Below are 21,508 nucleotides of genomic sequence, written 5' to 3'. Positions count from 1 at the left end.
CCCCCCCCACCACCACCCTGGCTTAAATCTGTGATGACTCAAGTCTCTTCAGAATCAAGTACAAGATGCTTGGGATGATCAGCCTTAGCCTGAGCCTACCCCTGAGTTCCTCCTAGTTGGTTTTCCTCCCTGTATACACCACAGTAACAACTTCTGTTTATTTAATGTGCCAGCTTCTGCCCCACCCAGAGATGCTCCTGTCCAGCGACCCCCTCTCTGCCAAAAGCTCTTCCCCACTCTGCCCTGGCTTCCTCCCGGTCCATCCTCAAGACTTAGCTTCAGTGTTCTTCCTCAGGAAGCCTCCTCTGAGACTCCTGCCCAGGTCAGAGTCCATGCCATGAGCACCAGTACCTCCACTTTCCCAATGGGTGTCACACCCGTACGTATAGCTCAGCATCCATCCTCCCAGTGGGCTTATCCCCACGATCTGGCAAGTACAACCCGGTCTGTCATCCCCAGAGCCCCAAAGTCTGGTTCTCCCCTTAGATAATCAACACCCCTTCCTGGGTTACTGCAGAGAGAGGAAGGTGGTTTTTCATAACTTGTTTAAGGATTTTTTTTTTCTGTCAGCTTCCTGGCACCTGCCAAGTAGAAAAGCTCATGGCATAAATGTCACATATATCAGAACCAAAAATGCCACCTGCCCTCTGGAAAGTCTCTGTGCACACCATCAGAAAAAAAAGAAAGAAAGAAAAACCCCACTGGCTAAAGGTCACTTATCAGACATATCAACACTAACCTTTCCTTTCCAATTAGAATTCTTCTGAGTTCTGCAGCTGTGAGAGGAATGAAAGCACAAGGGTGGACTTCTTTTTCTTGTTTGGGCAGGTGTACGCACATCTGTGTGTGTGTATGCACATCTGTGCACATGTGTGTGTGTGATTTTGTAGGTAATTCTTACTCAAAGCACATCTGCTGTTTGGGAATACATTTCCTTCTAAATTAGTCCTCATGTCACGTATAAGAACAAAGAAAAAGAGGTGTGGTACGGACGTTTAGTGGGTAAAAGCCCTTGCCAAGCAAGCCTGATGACCTCCAGAATTCCATGGAGCCAGGAGAGAACCAATTCCTAAAGTTAGCCTCTGACCTCGACAAGTGCACACACATGCATACAACACACACACACCACACACACATTCATAAACACACACACAACATCATAATCATGGTTGATGCTTTTAAGAAAAATGGTTATGGATATTCAGAATCAGGAAATACTACCACTGCCTTAGCACACGCTGATCCATGGAGCCAGGGCCCGTGACAGGTATTCTAGACCTGCTGTGAAGAACGGTAGTCCATCACACATGCACATGTAATAAGGATATTGACAAGGCCTGGGGATGTTTCTTCCATTGGGTGTGTCTCTTCTGCCTCTCTGAACAGCTCGACAAGATGAGATGCTTCATGGACATATAAGTAAGAATCAAGGAAGTGCCTATCCTTGAATTATCCTTCACTTCAGATGAGAGATGTAGACACCAGGGAGTCATAACCTGAAGTACAATGCTACCTGGCCTCACAGCCACAAAGCTGAGCCAGCACTAGACTCGAGCATGGGGCTTGAGTAGTCTCCACAGACCACTTTGGGCTTTTCATTTTCGAATTAGATTATGAATAAATCAAATATGGAAGCCTAAGGGAACCGAGCGCTGCAGCACCATAACACATTGTTTTCACGTTGAGGCATCGGGGTGAGCAAGGTAATTGGTAATTGGTGAAGGGCGATTGGGGAGAGGGAGGTGGAAGGTTCTGCGGTGAGAGGAGGGAGAGCAGAAGTCTGGTTCTCTGGAAGTTTCCTCTGTCTTCGTCATCCTTTTTATTTCTTTTGCTTGAAAAACAGAAATTTTTCCAAGATGTACTGAACTCTTGGTATTTGGGGTCCAGAGCTATAAACCAGACAAAGCCAACTTGAGTCCAGGTCCTGTCCTTCTAAACCCGTGTACCCTTTGTCCTGAATTCTTAGCCTGTATAATGGGGGTAATTTCGAATCCTAATGGAAGTTCATGATTAAAGCTAATATTTTCCATAAAATACACATGTCTTTAAGATATACTGAGCTCTCCCCCACCTTAGTGGCTGTTTTAGGCCCCACTAAGGCCCCTTCTACTCTTCTATGGCCCCTGTAGCAAGTGCACACCTCCCCCACAGAATCCTAAAGTACTGGAAGCAAGGAATCTTCAGACACCAAGGTGAGAGACCCAGAAACTCTTTATCTCTTGGAAAAAGTATAGAAAATCCTCTTCTTATACCATGCTGCATTCATCAAGGCCAAAGCAGGGGTTTACTTGATTCCTCGTTGCTCTGACAAAAGCAGTGTAAGAAGGAAGGATTGATTGTGACTCTCAGTTTGAGGGGACACGGTCTGTCACAACGAGGGATAGGAAGCTGCAGGTCACATGACATCTTCAGTCAAGAATCAGAGAGATGAATGCTGGTGCTAAGTGTGGTTTTCATTCTCCTCCTTTTATTCTGTCTGGAACCCTAGCCCTTTTATTCTGTGTGGAACCTGTGCCACACTGAGGGTCTCCCCTCCTCGGTTAAACTCCTCTGGAACTATCCTTGCAGACATACCCAGAGATGTGTGTCCTAGAGATCCTAAAGCCAGTGAAGTTGGCAATGAAGATTAGCCACCACTACAAGATGAAACATCATGCCACTTCTCAACATGACACTCAATCAAACGTCTTACTTTAAATCATAACATCCCATCCCTGGAAACCAAAGTGTCATCTCATGATGCAAAGTATCTTTAGTCAGTCGCTAAAGACCCAAGCTTTAATTTAATACTCCCAACACTGTTCTAAAGTTCGAAGTCCAAAATCTCCTCTGAGATTCAAGACAAATTCTTGTCAGCCCATGCTATAAAATTTTAAAGTATGTTGCATGCATCCAATATACAATAGCATTTAATAAACATCCCCATTCAAGAGGATACCAAGGAAAGATTGGCCCAAAAATAGACCCAAACACGGCAAAGCAATGACAACATGTCTAACATCTGGAGCTTATGGTGATGTCATCTGACTTCCAGTGGGCTTGGGCAATCGTCTAGTTTGCTGACTGCAGTATATGTGGACTCCTTGGGCCAGCTCTACTCCATGTCTTCAGTTTCCTTGGCAGATACCCCATAGTGCTGCCTTCTCTACCATCCTGGGGTCTACATTGCAACTTGGCCTTCACTTCAAATATGGCTCCTGGGGGCCTTCTTTCAGAGAATCCAAGTGTGTCACACATTCCTAGACTCAGTAGGTTATTTGAACCATTGGCTCAAGTCTTCTGAGACCCTGTAACTCCTGAATTTGACATGCCTAAAAAATTATTCCCAAAAGTTGAAGCTACCAAGCACTACTGCCAGTTTGTTCATTTAGCTTGAGGTATCATCTGGCTTCCTACCTCATCTACAATAACTCTGTACACCTTGGTGACTGAAATTGGGTAACTACTTTCATGGGTGGTGGTTTTAGAGTAGGGAACCCCTTCCACAACGTTCAAAGTTCAGCCACATTTTTAAAGATGAATTTGTGTTTTCACAAGTTAGAGCTACCAGCGGTGAGGATCTGGCTTTCACTGGGCACCTTTCTTGTTCTCCAGGGCAGAGTGCAAGGATTTTCCTTAACAGCATTAATCTCTTTAAACTTACAGCAGCGTTCACAAACACCCATAGTGCCTGCAACTTTAAGCTTCCTCATCAAACATTTTTGGTCTGTCTGCTCTCTGTCACTGTTGATCTAAGATGGATGAGCACTGACTGCCCCAGCCTGGATGCTATGCACTGTTGGATTTTCTCCACCAACAACCTCACCCAGGTTTTTAATTCAGCTTCACTCATAATTTAAGGACATAGGCAAAATATAGCCAGATTCCTTGCCAGAATACAGCGAATACCTTATAAACCCAGCTGACAATAGAAACCGTGCTTCCCTTTGAAAACTTCATGAACACAGTCTTTACATTCTGATCTTCTAACTGCCCACCAGAAGCAGTTCATTATACCATGCTCATAGCATTCCAGGAATCCTTTATCTCACAGTGCCAAATGTATCCACATTCCCCACAAGCTAGTTCCAAAGCCCTAAAACCCACATGGTCAGATTTATCACATCAACAACCCTATTCCTGGTACCAGTTTTTATTCTAATTGCTTTCTTGTTGCTATTACATAATACCTCACAAAAAACAATTTGATTGAGGAAGAGTTCGGTTTAGCTCACAGTTTGAGGGGATACAGGTCAGTTCCATCGTGGCAGAGAAGTATAGTAAGCAGAAGCCCAAGGTGGTGAGTCACATTGCATCCAAAATCAGAAGTAAATGCTAGTACTAATCTTACCTTATTCTTTTTGGCCTTCTAAAAATGTACATTTATTTATTGTGTGCATGTATATGTGTGCGTGTACATACACACACACACACACACACACACACACACACACACACATATCAGGAAAAAAAAACTTATAGGAAGCAGTCTCTCTTTCTGCCATGTGGATTCCAGGAAGCAGACTCAAGTCGTCAGGCTGGGAGGCAAACACTTTTATCTGCTGAGCCATCTTGCTAGCCTCCCTTTTGCCTGCGTATCCAGTCCTTTTTAGTCAGGTGATGATACTCACATTCAGGGTGAGTCTTCCCTCCTCGGTGAAATAGAAACGCTTTCCCTGGCACACTTGAAAGTGTGCCTCCTAGGCGATTCTAAAAGTCAAGGAAAATTATCCATCACACCAGGTCTTATCCAAAAATACAGGTAGGTCCTAGCCAGTGTGTGGCTTCCTTGACCTCCCTGACCTTCTTCTATGTAGTTAAATGAGCCAGATCCATGATTAGAAGCAGTTCCTTGGTCTGTTCAAGGGCCCAGTTACATCTTTATTGAATCCCTCAGGGTAATACCTAGGCTTCAGCTGCCCCAAAGCAATTCATTGGGCTTGTTAAGCGCCAATTGAAGTCAGACTTGCACTTGGTCCCTGCATCAACGGATGCTCTATTTGGAATGGAGTGGTGAGATGCTAAGCACTGAACCCAGGCCTGGTGTTTGATAAAGACATGCTGGATCACTGAGCTACCTACCCCTCCAGCCCTACTTGGCCCATATGACCTTAGGCAGTGGCTGATTTTCCCCAAGTCTCAGATTTTTTGAGTAAAATGAGATGAGACTTGAGGCAGCAGGTGTCCAGGGTGCTTTCAGCACAGTGTCTGTCCCCATCATAAACATCCACCAAAAGTCAGCCGTTAGCAGACTTGTCTTTACAGAAGACAAAAAGAGCACCTTTGTCAATGTTGCTACCAAGCCACATTTGAGAAGTGGTATCCCAGAGGCATCTCTGAGATGTTTTCCCCTGAAATCAATCTGAGACCATTCTGTGACACAAGGAGGCCCTGTTGGGTTGGAAGGCTGCGGGGACCTCTTGCTGACTTCAGCGTCCCTCCCTTTCATCAGTGGCACTCCTCAAGACCCTTTAAACTTCTGCGAACATGGCTACTCTTTTTGACCTCATGGAGAATAGTTTGGATTGAATACATCAATAAACAGCCATCCTGGGGCACTAGGAAGGTAGCTCTGAGGAGGGACGAATGGTCCCAAAGGGGAAGCAGGATAGTGGCCATCTTGTCTTGGGCAACACTTGAGGCTGGTATTTATGCCTTTCCAGCCCCTTCTCCTGGCAAATTCTTTGCTGGCTTCTTTCTAAAGCAGGATGATAGATTTTGAAATCCAATGGGAATAGGGGCTGTAATCTCCCCGCTAATATATTATTCTCCTATTACTGCCTTAAAAGATTGCAAATTGGTTGGATATGGAAGGATAAGGCAGTTGAGCAGGGAAGGGAAAGATGGATGCCAGGCAGAAGAGAATAAAGATGTCCCCATAATGACTGACAGGACCCATTGTGTTTCCCTTACTGGTCCTGTGCCACACGGACGTCTAGTTCTAAAATTAAATGTCACCTGCTCAGAAGGATACTTAAGGGGCCAGACCACTTCACCAGTGTTCTGGAGATATGACAAGCCGGAGGCCCCTTCTGACCCTGGGAAAGCAAGTAGCCATGAGACACCATCCCCCAGCACAGTTTCAGTCCAGCCGTGGAGCCCTGGGAACCATCACATTTTCTGAGTTCTGCATTTTGATCTTGCCTATGAAGTATAGCATGCCTGCTTCTGAGGTCATAAGGCATGACCACCAGTCCAGTGGAAATGAATTCACATCTCTACTATGAGAAAAAGCTCTTTTAACAGCTTTTCAGAGCCCAGAGAAAATGTCTTGAGTCAGAAATATTTCCTGTAGACAGCTGCATGAAGTCAGACCCTCAATATGGTGATATTAGGAGCAGTGAGAGGAAGGTTCCAGAAGGTTTCTGACCAAGAGCAATAAATAGAACTGAGTCCTTCTCATGTACTAAACAATATGTGCAACATGTCCTCCAGCAGCCCTGGGGTGTCAGAATGAATGTCCCCCCAACACTGGAGCCACCATGGTAGATGCAACTGACCACAAAGCCCTGGCCTTAAGCATTGTCTCCTACTGACACAGCCCAGTTCCTTCTTCTGCATATTTTGTTGCTGTATCCCACCCTTCATTTAAATAGGCCTTCTGCAATGCCCAGACATTGTACCATGTGCTGTGCGAATACAAAGATAGACTCGTCCTGGTCTACGCATAGACAAACATGGAAGACACACACGTGACCCCGTTAAAGATGCTATCATAGAATCCCCTCTTCCAATCAGGCTTGCTTACAAGAAGCTTATTTAGAAAGTATTATTGCTGGGGTTTTTAACAATAAAACCCAAGTAATACAGCCCAAGGAAAGAAGTCGGTGAAAAAGCCTGTCCGTGAGAAGAGGACCATCCCAGAATAGCGATAGGAAGAAAGTTCTGTGCCTGGAGAGATGGCGACAGAGCGCCACGGTGACACCACTACAGTAGAAAAGAGAGGCCCTGGCGGGAGGCATGGTGACCAGGCTGGCGACAGGATCATTGCCCATGGTGCATATGAGTAATTTTTAGCCAGATCTGTAAATCTCTACCATACAGTTTAGCTCCTCGTAACACAGTTCAGCCTCATAGTCTGTGTCTTCATTTAAGAACTTCTGGAAGAAACAGAAAATGGCAACAATAAAGACAAAGTCTGAGTCCTGCTCGGTCCCCTTGAGGGCATGAAAGTAGCTTGGTGTTCTGTGACTACCCCTCCCTCAGCCGTGGTCCTTAATAAGTTTACAGAGGGGGATCTAGGAGAATCAGGATATTGTGCTTGCTTGCCCAAACAATCGAGTCTCCTTGGAAGATTAAGATTGGAATGTCTACTTAAAGAAGGAAAACTTAGAGGACTCAGTCTTGGAGACTGAGAAATAGACCCAGTAAGAGAAGCAGAAGAAAACAGCCACAGGAATCAAGAAGGGAGTTTTCAGGGAACAGAAGATAAACGGGGAACACTTCCATTTCTGTATTATGTTGGGCCGAAATAGCAATTTTGTTGTTGTTTTGCTGAATGAGCTGACAAGGTTTCTCACAGAAAAGATTCCACAAACAGTGGCCTCAGCAACAGAAACCCTGTTCTTGTTTTGGAGGCAGAAGCTGGAGATCAATGTGCAATTGAGGTTGGGTTCCTCCTGAGGACCCTGAGGGAAGGATCTGCTTCCTGCCTCTCTTGGCTTTCAGACTGCTAGCTTCGGGGGGTCTTCATGACACCCTCCCTCGGAACAGTCAAGCCATGTTGAAACCTACCCAGTGGCTTCATTTTGACATAGTTACCTCTAACATGATGCTGTTTCCAAATACTGATTTGTTTGGTTTTTTCTGAGTTTCCATGAATTGGGAGTTTAACATAAGAATTTCAGGGAGCCCCATCTGACCACTGACAGTATTTACTTTAAACATTAAGCAAAGGAGGAAACCATGGAAAAATGAGGCTGTAGCAACAGAACCCCGTCATCAGGGCAATGAACGATATTTAACTAGAAAGTTCTGTGAGGTAAATCAGGGAGGGGCCGTGAACCATGCTGAAAAGTTTGACTTAGTTTCTAGAAGTCACAAGCTACAGGAGGGTTTTAATTAGGAGAGTAGCATGAGCCACCTTAGACTAGACAGCAGAAGCTTTACCAACAAAACCACCCTGGGCATTCCCAACACCCTCGGCAAAGAACAGTCCCCTGCTGTCCATAAGGGAGGGAAAATGAGCCCAGGTATAGTGTCTGAAAAGAAATACGGACTTTTAAATTAAGAAAAAAGTATATCAGGGCAGGAAGATGACTCAGCAGGCCAAGGCACTGACCACTGAGCATAACAACCCAAGTTCGATTCCCTGGAGCCCACAAGGAGAGAACCAAAACCCAAAAGTTGTTTTCTGGCCTCCACCTCATATGCTATGGCTGGTGGGTGAGCACAGACAGACACACCCGTGCACACCCGTGCACACACATGCACACACACACACACACACGCAATTTTAAATGTTTTTTAAAGTCACTAAACACACAGGTGAGTATGAGACACACTTTTTCAACGATTTAAAGACTCAGCTTAGTGAAGATGTCATTTTTGCCAAAATGATCTGTACCCACAATGCAGTTTCAATCAGAATGCTGACAAGTCTATCTTAAATTTTACATGAAATTGCTAAAGTTTGAGATTAGCCAGGCCCCTTCGAATGTGACAATATGGTAGTAATAGGTGTCTTTTGTACAGAGAGGCAATTAGAATCGAGAGCCCAGAAGCAGAATGATAGATTAGTAAAAACACGACAAAGATGGAATTGTTGAACCAAGAACAGAGGGAGGCTCTTCAGCAACTGTCCTCAGAACGATCTGTTACCCACAAAGGAAAAATCCAAACTACGTTCCTAAAGTTACACCGTAAAGAAAGCAACTTCACAGGGGAAAGCAACTTCACAGGGGCTAACAGTTTAAATGCGAAAGTGAAACTAATTTTAAATTTGAAGATTGAATAGTGATCTCTAAATAATGGAAAATTTCTCAAAACACAAAACCACAGTGAAGCTTTTCATAAACGTGACCTTAGATTTGAGAGCTTTTGTTTATCAAAGAGGCACGGGAGGAGCGCCAAGACAAGCCGTAAGCTGAGAGGAATCTTTGGCATGCATATTCTCTTCAGGCGATTAGAATGCATAATGACCAGTAGTAGCCTTGAAGGAAAAGACAAGAGTCGCGGAAGCCAAAGTATGAGAGACAAAGAGTGAAGAGAGAGACCGCCTCCTTAGTGACCTTGACTTCCGGAAATTGAAGCAACCGGAAGCTGCTATACTGCCACACTGGATAAAATAAGACAGGTCCTGAGCACATGCGGTTGGGAGGTAGAGGGTGGCAACTCAGACATGGCTGGCGGAAGTTTAAGTTGATGGTTATTTGGGGGATGATTCTGTCTGCTTGGAGTTTCAGCTGATGCATCCCAGGGCAGAGCAACTGGTCCCCTGTTTTCCTCCAGCATGCTTTCTGGATTGACCTTCCTTCTGGCCTGCCACACCCTCATCTTGCATAGGTCCCATTCAGGAGTCACACACACACACCAGTTTCCCTTTGACCCTCAATTTGTGTGTGTGGGTAGGGGGTATGTATGTATATATGCATACATATATATGTGTGTGTGTGTACACATGTTCATGTGGGTGTGTACATACCTGTATACATATGTGTATGTACATATGGGCCAAAATTCAGTGTCAGATGTTGTCCCCAATCACTCACCATCTAATTTTTTTGAGACAGCGTCTCTCGTTGATCAATTCAGCGAGGCTGGCTGGCCAGTGAGCGTCAGGGACCTGACTGTCTGTGTGTCCCTCGTTACAGACTTGTGCCAGCATACCTGGTGTTTTGCATAGGTTGCTGGGCGTCTGAGCTCCCATCTTTGTGCATGCAGAGCGAGAGCATTACCACCTGGACATCTCCCTGTCCTCTCGTTAGCTCATCTCTTTTCCTCCCAGAGTATGGGAAATGTGCAGAATGTTTTCTCAAACCCAGAAAACAGCATCTGCCCCTTTGCAGAGCCAACCTGCCCATCTGTTCTTCTCTTGGAATAATTTCCTCTGGCTCCTCACAGCACCACACTCCCCGTCCTTTGCTCTCAGTGCGACAGCTCTGTGTCTTAGCCCCTCTCTCATTCCTCTGCAGTGGGGCACTGGCTCTCTCACAGGTGGTGGAAGAAAACGGTATAACTGACTGTCCTGTCAAATCCCTCAGCCCCAAACCACGTCTCTTACAAGGTCAGTGATGATTGCATCAGCCAGGGAAGCCCTGGTGTGTGTGTGTGTGTGTGTGTGTGTGTGTGTGTGTGTGTGTGGTGTGCACATGTGTGCGTGTGTGCACAGATTAGCCTCAGTGCCCAAGAGAACTGTAAAACATCTCTCAAATCTGAGCTTCCAGAAGCAAGCCTGTGAGCGAGAGACCCAAGATTTCAAGCAGAGGGAGGTCTTTAGCCCATTCTATCATTCTATATTGAACCTGAACGCAGTCTCCATGTTGGGTCTCGGCGTCCAGTTCTATCTGTAATTCGGTATACTCTGGCTTCCTAACATGCCAGCTGCTTCCCCACAGATGAACGAGTCAGGGCATTTTTTTTCATTTCAGGTTTGAGTGTTAGAAAACCTCTTTGTCCCGCTTTCATGGTGCTATAAAAGACCTCTGGTCACCTTGTTACAGGTTCACTCTTTTAAAGCATTTTCTGAGTGTCTGTAGTATCAGCAGCAGACATCGGCCTCACAGAGATCCAGTGGGAGCTAAGCTAGCTTCTGAAGAAGCCAGTGGAGAATATCGATGCAGATCCCATCCCAGGCTGGGTTAGGTTTGCTTGGCTTCTTTGGTCGTAGGATTCATAAGCAGTTCGTATATCTATGTGTTCATGTTAATTAAAAGCCCCTGAAGTAAGCTACCTCTGTGGGAGCCCAGACACTCAAAGAAACTGAATTTTAAAACTTTGCTATTTTGAAAGTATTTTCCAAGTGCTTTGAAGCTGAACATGAAATTTCACAGTCTACCTGTGAAATCAGCGTTTCCTCCCTTCCGAGAGTGTGTAGCAGTGGGGACACCTTCTGGAGCTACGCAGAAGTGGCTGTGTCTCCCAGAACTCCCTTTAGAGAGCTTCAAGGTAGATTCTGTTAACTCTCTTCTCCTAGCCCTCTCCCAGCTAAACTCCTGAGGCATCTCCCCAAGGCCAAGGCCAATGTTGCCATCTCTTCCTTAGATCACCAGGGAAGGTTCCAGACAATGCATTGCAAGTTCCTTGTGTGGGGGATTGCGGTGTGTTTTGGCCTGGGAAGACGTGTTTTGTGACTTGCCACCAAGACAGTGGCTTGGCGTGAAGCGACCCAGGAGCACCCGCACCTGTGGCTCAGCAGGGTTGCCAGCAAAGCTGTTGAGACTGTGAGCTTTGGTTTGGTCTAACACAGCTCAGTAAATTGCTTGCTTCTGTTTTGTCATTTGAAAAGCGATGGGACTTACAGCATCCTGGTGTGGAGATCAAATTGGACACTGCTATTCAGTGGTACCTGGCAGGATGCTGGCGAGCAGCATTGGCTGTGGTTACCTGAAACAGGCTCCCTTGATGTATGTACTTTCCCCACCATCTTCCCTGTGACGTTTTCCCCACGGTCATGGGGCCATGGCTTCTCAGCCTTGAAGGCACAATGGAATCATAGTAGGAATTTCCAGACGGACTGATGCTGAGTAAGCCCAATTTCTGGGGTTGTGTCTTAGGCATCGGTCTTTAAAGACCCTATGGGTGGCCCAAAAGGACAGTCAGTTTGTGAGACCCCCTCCTAAGTTCTTCAAAGGCGATGGTGTCCAGCCCTAATCCCTGAGGGATTTGAGTTTCAGCTACTCAGCTCTCAGTACCTCCCCCTTGGTACGCATGGCCAATTGGAAGTGCTGGAAACATGATGGCATCTGAGGACTGAGCAAGAACTGAGGCAGGCTCTTGTCCCATAGTGGCTGTAGCTGTGGTTGGCTTCCCCCTCTTCATGGGGCCCAGCTAGAATGAATGCCAGCAGGGATGGTTCCAGCAGCCGTATCTGTTTCTGTCATTTGATTTCCCATGTAGGAAGAACTGTGATGTAAAACCACAAATCTAGGCAGTAAATGCTGGAGCGTATGAGAGACTTTGAGTTTAGGAAGCAGGAAAATGTGCCATCGAGTAGTATAGTTCAAAGCAACGGTTTTCATCTGCTCCCTTTAGAAACAGGGAGGATCAGTAGATTATGTTAGAGAGCTTCAGAGAGACGGGGTGGGGGGAGAGAAGGGGAGGGAGAAGGAGGGAAGGAAAATAAAGAGGAGGGAGAGCTGCTCAAAATGAGAATCAGAAACAAGAGGAAGAAGAGATATTTTTAACCCTAAGATATAATAAATATATATTAATCGCCACACTAGATGGTAAACTAGCTGTTTACATCACATTGTCTAATGCATTGTCATTGGCCAGAGAAGCCAAGAAAGACCAGAGTCAGGGGCTGAAGAAAATAGATTCTACCTGATGTTGAAAGGGGCAGCATTCCTTGCGAAGATCTGTGTATATAGGAACTGGATAGATCACTGAGGTCATTTTTACACCACCCAATGCAATGCAATACTTAGAGGAACGAGATCACATGTGCATGCATGTGATGTCCCTGTGTGGCCATCTATGTGTGTGCACATGGGGAAGCCGGAGTCCAGTTTCAGTGGTCACTCTCCACCTCATTTTCTGGGCAGCTTCTCTCCTTAAGCCCAGAGCTCGTCATTTCAGCTCGAGTGGTTGGCAAGCCCCAGAACCCCACCTGTCTCCTTGCTGCCCTCCATGACCAGTTTGTATGTGAGTAGGGGTAGGGAACATAACATGGGTCCTTGGGCTTGCCCAGAAAATACTTTACCCACTGAACTATCTACCTAGGCCCCAAACACTTTTTAATACAGGAAATTGGCAAGTCATTTTCCCCTCTGATATCTATGTAAGTGTGGTGTGTGTTAGCATACCTATAAGTATGTAGGTGCATGTGTATTCACAGGCATGTGAAGATCCAGGGTTGACATCAGGAGTCTCCCCTAATCCCTCTCCTCCTCATTTATCCAGGAAGGATCTCTCAGTTGAACCCACAGTTTACTGGTTCAGTTAACCTACGTAGCCAGTTTGCCCAGGGATCCCCTGTTTCTGCCTTCTGAGGATTGGCGTTACCGTCAGGCCTCCCCACCCACCCAGCATTCACGTGGGTGCTGGGAATCTGAATTCTGGCCCTCATGCCTGCGCAGCCAGCACTCTAGCTGCTGAGCCATCTCCTCAGCCTTGTAGGACTTTCGAATAGAATTCCTCATTCAGTAAATGTTGAGTGAGCATCATCCTGAAACTTGATACAGCATCACACGCTAGGGACAGCGGTGGCGGAGACAGCTCTGGCTGCTGATAGCGTGAATTTGACCCCATAACTTGGCTCGGAGGTCAGGGCTCCCAATGGAAACAGTGAAGCTAAGGCTGAAAGGTTACATAGCTATGAACTGAATACCGGTGCAGAGTGCAGAGGGAGAGCGTGTTCCACAGGCCAACAATGAGAACGCCCTTTCTTGGCCCTGAGAGAATTTCACTGAGACCTGAGCAGGTGAGGAGAGTGGAGAACGGGAAGGCTCAGGGCAGTAGGGGAAGAGTTTGGCCTTGAAGAGCTTTGTCAGAGCACTGTGTACTCAGTTATAGCCACAATCCCATGTCTTTCTCTGACACACCAGCCTTAGGGTTGCTGAGAGCCAGGGTCTCTCCTCTCTGGAACTGTGAGCTACCGGTATGGTGGGTTCCTTATAGGCAGAGGCTGGGATGGTGGTTCCGCAAGTCATGTATTGGGGGGAAAAGCCTCAGGAGAAACTGTATGAGAATGAGGGAAGCTAGAAAAAATGGAGGTACCTCAGTCAGTCCCACAGGGCGCCCTGGGGAGTGGGTTGAATCCCCAGAGTTTGTCCCTCTCACAGATGAGGAGGCTGGGCTGTAGAGCATCACATCCATCGACCAGTCCGTTGCCTGTGAGCCCTTTCTATATCAGGGCAGGGAAAGGCTCCAGAGAAAGGTGTTCCCAGAACCCACAGCCCCCGGGCAGCGAGCACATCCTCCTAGCAGGGGGATCCAGACGTGGGCCATCCACGTCCACCTCATCACTTTGGAAAATAACACGTGCTGGTTCTCCTTGTCCGGCCAGGGAAAGCCCATCTGCAGGCCTTTTATATAAGGCCAGAGGCTTCCCTGACCCTCTCTAAGGGACACTTCCAGAACCCAATGTAATGGAACCAGCAGTCACGGTGTGTACTGCAAAGCTCCCTGTCCCAACCATCTTCTCTGCCTACCACCTGGACATCACTGCCCAGACCTGGGTGGATGTCTGTCACCTCCGGTCTACACATAGTTCTCTCCTGAGAACTACACCATGCAGTGCAGCCGAAGCACAGTTCGTTCTTGGCTTTTTGTTTGTTATGCTGCCACTTGCCGTTCCGGGGGGACTGGAAATGAGCGTGGTGAACTTTTATTACCGGGTGCACAAAGGTTGGTATTGATCCTACCCACGAGCCTTCTGAGCCTGGCTCGGTTCGGCTCATCAGCCTATGTTTGATGCTCAGAGGATGCTGTCATGGCCGAAGGGTGTGTCCTCTCCTGGTGTCTTCAGCAATTCTTCTAGGATGGGAGCAATATTGATTTTTCTTGATTGCTGCACACTCTCTTTTAGAAATAATGGAGTCTAATCCTGTGAGAGCCAACACGACAGGAAAGCAATCATCTATACCTGAAGGCAAAAAGATCTTTTTGGGGAAGAGGAGAACTATACCAAAGTTGGGTTTGGATGGGGGGTAGGATTTAATAAGTTAAAGCCTCCATTCTGCTAAAGGTCTCATTAGATTAAAGTCTTGCTTGTTTCCAAAGAGACCTCTCACTTCCCAGTCGAGGTGTTGTTTCCCCGGGTGTGCACACACTCCACAGCTTTGTATTTTTCCTTGACAGGTGTTCCCACATGCTCTCTCTTCAATCTGGAAGACATCCGGGGGGTGCCAATGCTGAATGAGAGAGTGCTATTCTCTGCACAGTGACCCAGCAGAGGGTCCCCCCAGGCATCTCTGCTGACCTGGGGTGATTTAATCAGTACTCAGGACTGTCCTTTGCTGCTTTTCACCGTCCCTGGCTGGTGAGGCTACGGTGTTAACCCCACATTAATTATCGGCTCTATCCTGAGCTATCACAGTGACTTCCCACCCATGGTGGCTGCTCATCACTGGGAGCATCTGGGACAACTTAAGACTAACTCCTGGGCCGTACCCTGGCCCTGAATCTGCCCAAGGATGGGGTCGAGCGTCTTTATTGTATCAAGTTTCTTGGAGATTTTTTTTGACCCACCCAACTGAGAAACTCTGCCAAGAAATCAGAGTCAACTAAAGACATCTGTTCTAGAAACAGCCCAGTGAGAGCTCAGGGAAGATAAGAACGTCCTAGATGGGGGGAGGGGGGAGTGCAGCACACTGCTCTCCGCTCTCATTTAACCACCCTGTCCTGCCAGCCAATGGAATGTCCACTGAGCGCGGTCAGCAGGGCTGAGAAGACCCTGCCCTCCAGGTGCTCGTGGTTCCGGAATGAGCCCAGTTACAGATGGTGCCAACCCTGGGTTTCCACATGGGAAAGTAAACTGATATTCCTTCCTAAAAACAGCAGGCAATGCTGCCTATGCTTGGAGCCTTCATTAGGCAAATAAATAACACTGCTTTTTACCCCTGTTGATTTGTAAAATGAGTTAAAACTAAGATTTCATTTGTAGTAATCACGTAAAACATTCCCTTAAAAATAGGCCTACTAGTATATATGTAATGTGCTGTCACCATGTAAGCATTGAATGGCTTACACTGATCTGAACACCAAGTGTAACTATTTCTCAGTTTCCTTTCATGTTATATGTGCATAGGTCATAAAATCCAGCAGCTCCCTACAAAGGAACTTATGGAAAAAGAATGAGCCAGTCAGTGTTCCTTACTATAACAAGTACCTGAGTTGGTTATCTGATAGAGAGGAAGGGCTTGTTTTGGCTCACAGTTTTAGAGGCATCAGTCCCATAGTTGGTTGGTCTTGTTTCTTTCGGGCCTGAGACTAAGCAATACATCATGGTGGGAAATAAAGCAGACTAAAACCATTCAGCTCATTCTGAGCCATAGAGCCAAGGAAGGAAGAAGAGAGTTTCCTTCTGCCATCATCCCCTTTAGTAGTATATCCTCAGTGACCAAGGGCCCTCTAGGTCTTGCCTCCCAAAATTTCCACCACCTATGAGTAGCACCGAGCCACAGACCAAACCTTAACACACAGCCTTTGGATAACATACCAGATCCCAGTAAAAGGAGAGAATAAACATGTGTCCACATAAAGACTCATTCACAAATGCTCATAACAACTTTATTAATAGCATCCAAAGGCTAGAAACAGCTTGGGCATCCATCAACAAGAAAACAGGTTAAGTACCCATATTATGGAGTACTACCCCATTTTTTAAAACAGTACTGTTCCACACACCAACACTAATCTCAAAATGTTTATGTTGAACCAAAGAAGCCAGGCACCAGTAAGTATAGATGCCAGACAGACTCCATCTCTATAAAACTGTGGGCAGAATGTATCCACCGTGCCATAAAGCACAAATCTACAAAGATGACATGTGACTTCTGGGGAATGATAGTATGTCTACACATGGGGCAGTAGGTATTTGGGTCTGTGTATTTGTAAAATTTTTGCAAACCATATGATGATGAGTTGGTTTTCTAAGTGAACCACACCTCCATAAAATTGCTTTATTAGGTAAAATTGGAGAGGCAGAAATCAGAACGTAGTAATGAGGTGCCCATAATTTAGGAAACTGCACTCCAGGCCTCAGTGGGAAGTGGGCATCGTCCCAAAACAGATGAGGAGCTGTGATGAATTGGGAGGCTTTCCTTCTGCACAGGGAAGATAGGACAGTGCCAGGGCCTTCTGCTGAGCCTGGGCTCTGACATGGCCGGGAGGATTGGATAAGTGAACTGGGTTGGAACACATAGTAAAAGATGGAGAGGAAGAGGAGGAGGCCAGAACAGTCACATGTGCACAGAAAGAAGAGGAATGGGAGTGAGCCTCAGCCTTGGCCTTAGTGACATCCGAAGGCCTTTTGAATCTAATGGGTGACACCTTACTAGTAGCATGAAAGACCAGCTCTCCAGGCTACTCCCAGGGTTTGAAAGAAAGCTCCATGGTGTAGTGAAACTGAACTTGAGGTTCTTCTGTCTGAGAGCTACAGAATAAATTCCCACATGTGCTGTTGGAGTCATGTTCTTTATCTATTTTTCTGTCCTCTAATTTTCTTCTAAGTTCTTTCTAGTTCTCCTTTGTTTCGATTCTCTGTTCCAATTCTCCCTTTCTTCTCTGTTCACCTATCTTAAATACATTTTTTAAAGGAGGCTTGAGGCAATAAAAATGTTACAAGAGTTACATCTCATTGGTCATAGCACATTCCTTCAGTAATTGGTAAGAATGGAGCCATTTACCATGGCAGCACAAGGTTTCAAGGTTCCAGGTATAAGTGTGTGACCAGAGGCCGGGGCACAGTGCCCAGGTGAGACAAACCACAGCGAGATCTGTACAAAGAATCAGGTCTATCAGCCAGACTTGGCAAGTGAAGAATTGGCATAATTTTTTTTTAGGTTGCTTTGTGTTAATAACCTTGGTTAGACATCTGCAACCCCGACCTTGTGCATATCTGTAAAGTTTTAACTTTTGATCCATTTACAGGAACATTCAGTCTAGTTTGAACTTGCTCCAAGGTAAAATGAAATAACTGTGTATAGTTTGAGTAAAGGAACAAAGCAGGCTTTTGAGTGTCTTACAGCCCTTGTGGGGACAATAGATGTAGTTATGAAGCATATCCTCATATATTTTCTATACATCAAAATTATACAGCTTAGTGAGAAGTCATCTTCCTGACCATCCCAGATATATGTGCCCATAACATTGAGATGCAATCATGAGATAACATATACACATCACATGAGGTTATACACTACAATGCAGGTATTGGAGAGACACCATATCTGCTTTTGCATGTGTGAAATTACAGACAGGACAACAGTTTCCAGAGTCGGTGGTCCCACAGGTCATGCCTAGATGGATTCTCCTCCATCAGAGAATCACTCCTCTGGTGGGTTGACATCTGGACACTAGTTGTCACCTGCTGCAACTCCCAAAGCCTCTGACAAAACCTGAACATGTGGGCTTCTGTACTACAAGTGCAGCCACCTAATTTCCCCTGAGCCCCTTTACTCAGGATGTGAGTGGCAGCAGAGCTCATCAATAGGGCCAGCACTGGGATGTGTTAAGCAAGGGGCTGAGGAGTCAGCATTGTAAGGGATGAGGTCATTGTTTCTCAGGACCCCACATAGCTCACCCTAGTCCCAGCTCTGCTTTCTGGTTGTCTGGGAGCAGATCCTCATTCATTCCTGTCTAGGCCTGGCCATGTGGTCCAGGAACTGTATCTGGTACCCTGTTAGAAACAAGTCCTGGGGTAGCTCACATTCAACATTCAGCCAGGGATGAGGAGGAAAATGGTATAGGGGATCTCAGGGGTCTGTGTTTGCTCAGAAGGGAAATCCTGGATCCAGGCTGAGATGGGGTGAGACTGTGGAGATTTGTAAAAGACAAGTACAAGAAAGAGCTCAAGGTTTTCCTTCTAGATCTTTCCAGTATAGGATATGAAAATGAGAGCCCAGGGGCCAACAGTCCTCAGTTTGCAATGTGTCCTTGCCTTGGTAGGTTTGCACCCTGCATCAAGCCGTACAGCGGTTTCACGTCCCAGATGGAGTCCGTCCCAGCAACCTCAGTTACCGCCAGCTCGCCAGCAGCCCCACCGATGGTGGAGTCCACTGAGGTGGACTTTAGTGATTCTATCAAGTAAGTAGGCAAGGCCAGTGTGGTTCTTTCCTCTCACCGAACTTACATTCTCAACCCCCATCCCTCACTTGTCCATGCAGACACGCCCTAGTCAACAGTTCGATGAGTGGATTCTGTGGTAGGCCCACCACTGCTCTCTGGGTTAGAGAGCTGGGAACCATCCCTACTGTCCAGTGGCATACAGAGTTCTGAATCCTGGGGGACTAAGTCCTTCCTTCCCATTGCTCCTCCACAGAGCAAAGCTCTGCCTACAGGATGGGACTCAGGGTAGAAAGCAGAAAATAACATCACTATCCATCCATCAAACACTGTGTCCTCACAACAAGCGCTCTAGGTAGTTATGAAATTCATCTAGATATGGTGGCACATGCCTGCCATGTCAATATTCATGAGCCTGAGGCAGAGGATTATGAGTTTGAGAAGCCAGCCTGGGCTACACGGTGAAACCCAGGCTCAAAAACAAAATTTTAAAAAAGTTGCGAACTTGAACATTGAGGACTGAGGGCTTGTCCAAACTGTCTGAAGAATTGCCCATGATTCCCGGGATGCTTTTTTAAAGAATAGGACATGAACCTGATGCACCTCTTGGACACTGAGCAGTGTAAAGGCTCACTCTACAGCTGAGCACTGCCATCCGAGCTCTTGGAGAAAGTGTTCCTTCAGTGATACTCTAGACATGGCAAAGAGAAAGAGGGAGGGGGGATACAGCTGGACTGATGGTGATGGCTGCCAAGTGAGTGATTCTCTCATTTCCTCCAAATCCCCAGGACTATCCTTATGGATGATGAAGCTGGACCTGAAGAAATCAAAAAGCGCACAGCCTCCACCGTGATCTCAGAAGTAGGGCTCCTGTACTCCTGGGCAGGGCTAGTGAGGAAAGGCTCTTCCCAAAGCAAAGAAGAGCTAGAGGCAGCGCGCCATGCGCAACACTGGGACGGAGCTGTCATGAGGCTAGGTAGCTTTGTCCAGGTCACCTCTTCCCCAGAGAGAACACCTCAGTGAGCGCCTGGGAAACCTCGAGACACAATTTCTGAAAGTGAAAAATTGGCTTCTTTAGGCCTGCCTGGTCACGTGATCTTCCCTCTCCGCTGTGGGGCTCCCAGTGGAAAAGTACCTTTCTCGGGAACAGTGTAGCATGTGCAAAGGCGAGCTGAAAGCTGCAGGCCAGGGAAGCAGCTCAGTGCTTAGAGAGCAGATTGTACAAGCATGAGGCCCTGAGTCAGATCTCCAGTGCCCACGTAAAAGCCAGTCTCTCCGCCACACATCGGTAATCCCAGCACTGGGGGCGATGGGTGTGGAGACAGGCCTACAGTCTAGCCGAACTGGTGGTGAGCTACAGATTCAGTGAGAGACCCTATCTCGATAAAATAGGTGGAGAATGATCAAGATGTAAACATCTGACATCTTGCCTCCACATATATGCACACACATATGTACTGGCACCTGCTCTCCCATGTGAACACAATAAACATATACATGTACATAAGCACTTCCATATACAACATGCCCACAATCCACATACACACATATAGAATCCATACCCTTCAATACTTCCTCCAGCATGACAGACGAAGAAATCCATTGGAGACACAAAGTTCTCCACTAGAAAGATATTTTTATTACACCTTAGAAATAGCAGAAAAAAATGAAAAAGAAAGCAAAATTAATTACTTTGCTAAGACACGGTCATGGCAAAGAATCCAAATTTGCAGAGATTTTCATATGTACAGGCAGTGGAGCAAACTGATATAACCTCTATGACAAGTAACTTGGAAGGTGTTTCAATATTTAAAACACACTTTTCCTCTTTTAAATTAATCTCCAGATATGCCCCTGTGTTTATATGCAGATATAACTAGACTTGTACATCACAGCTTTATTTAAAAAAAAAAAGAACATTTTGGAAAGAACAATTCTTCCAACAGGAGAGTAACTGAATAAGCCAAATTGCATCTGTACAAGGCAGTGCAATGGAATGTAATTCTATTATAAAAAACCAACAGATTCTCTACTAGTTTGCTATAAACTCAAAAGTATTAAATAAAAAAGTGCTAGGTGAAAACAGGCAACCACTAAAGTGTGTGCATAGTGTGCAACCATTTAAGTCAAGACAAAACTATATAAAAACAAAAACTAATGGTTATTTTTTAAATTTTTTATATATGTGATTTTTGCCTGCATGTGTGTATGTGTCACATGTGCATGCAGTGCCCACACAGACCAGTAGAGGGCATAAGATTCCCCTGGAATTGGACAGATGGTTATGTGCTGTCAGGTGGTTGCTGGGAATAGAATCCAGATCCCTGCAAGAGCAGCCATTATTTTACCCACTGAGCCATCTTTCCAGCCCTAACAACTAGCACTTACTGAATACTTAATAAACTTTGCATAGTTGTAAACATTTTTTACATTGTCTCTGTTGGCGGGAACCATTATCCTTTCCCACTTCAGTGAGAGGATGCATGCATGTGAAAGCAGTCTAGCCAGGAGACTTGGCAGTCTATGTTTCTGAAATGGTGAAATAGATGTATCTGCGTACATATAGAATATCTAAGAAGTACAAGCATCATGAGGGCAGAGGTTTTCTTTTTCCTGTTCTGGTCACCATTTTATCCCCAGA

General features: G+C 46.0%; 1 protein-coding gene across 1 annotated transcript in view; it reads left to right on the top strand.

Moving 5' to 3' along the window:
* Hydin (HYDIN axonemal central pair apparatus protein) overlaps window positions 1-21,508 on the top strand; it is a 325,609-nt gene that overhangs the window by 178,562 nt on the left and 125,539 nt on the right. Inside the window, exons 24-25 of the mRNA XM_038312407.1 lie at window positions 18,751-18,888; window positions 19,656-19,728. Of these exons, the coding sequence (XP_038168335.1) occupies window positions 18,751-18,888; window positions 19,656-19,728 (211 nt within the window). The remainder of the gene's footprint in view (window positions 1-18,750; window positions 18,889-19,655; window positions 19,729-21,508) is intronic.

Source organism: Arvicola amphibius, chromosome 15 (assembly GCF_903992535.2).
Source record: "Arvicola amphibius chromosome 15, mArvAmp1.2, whole genome shotgun sequence".
Lineage (NCBI taxonomy): Eukaryota > Metazoa > Chordata > Mammalia > Rodentia > Cricetidae > Arvicola > Arvicola amphibius.
This window is presented reverse-complemented; position numbering and strand designations above follow the sequence as displayed.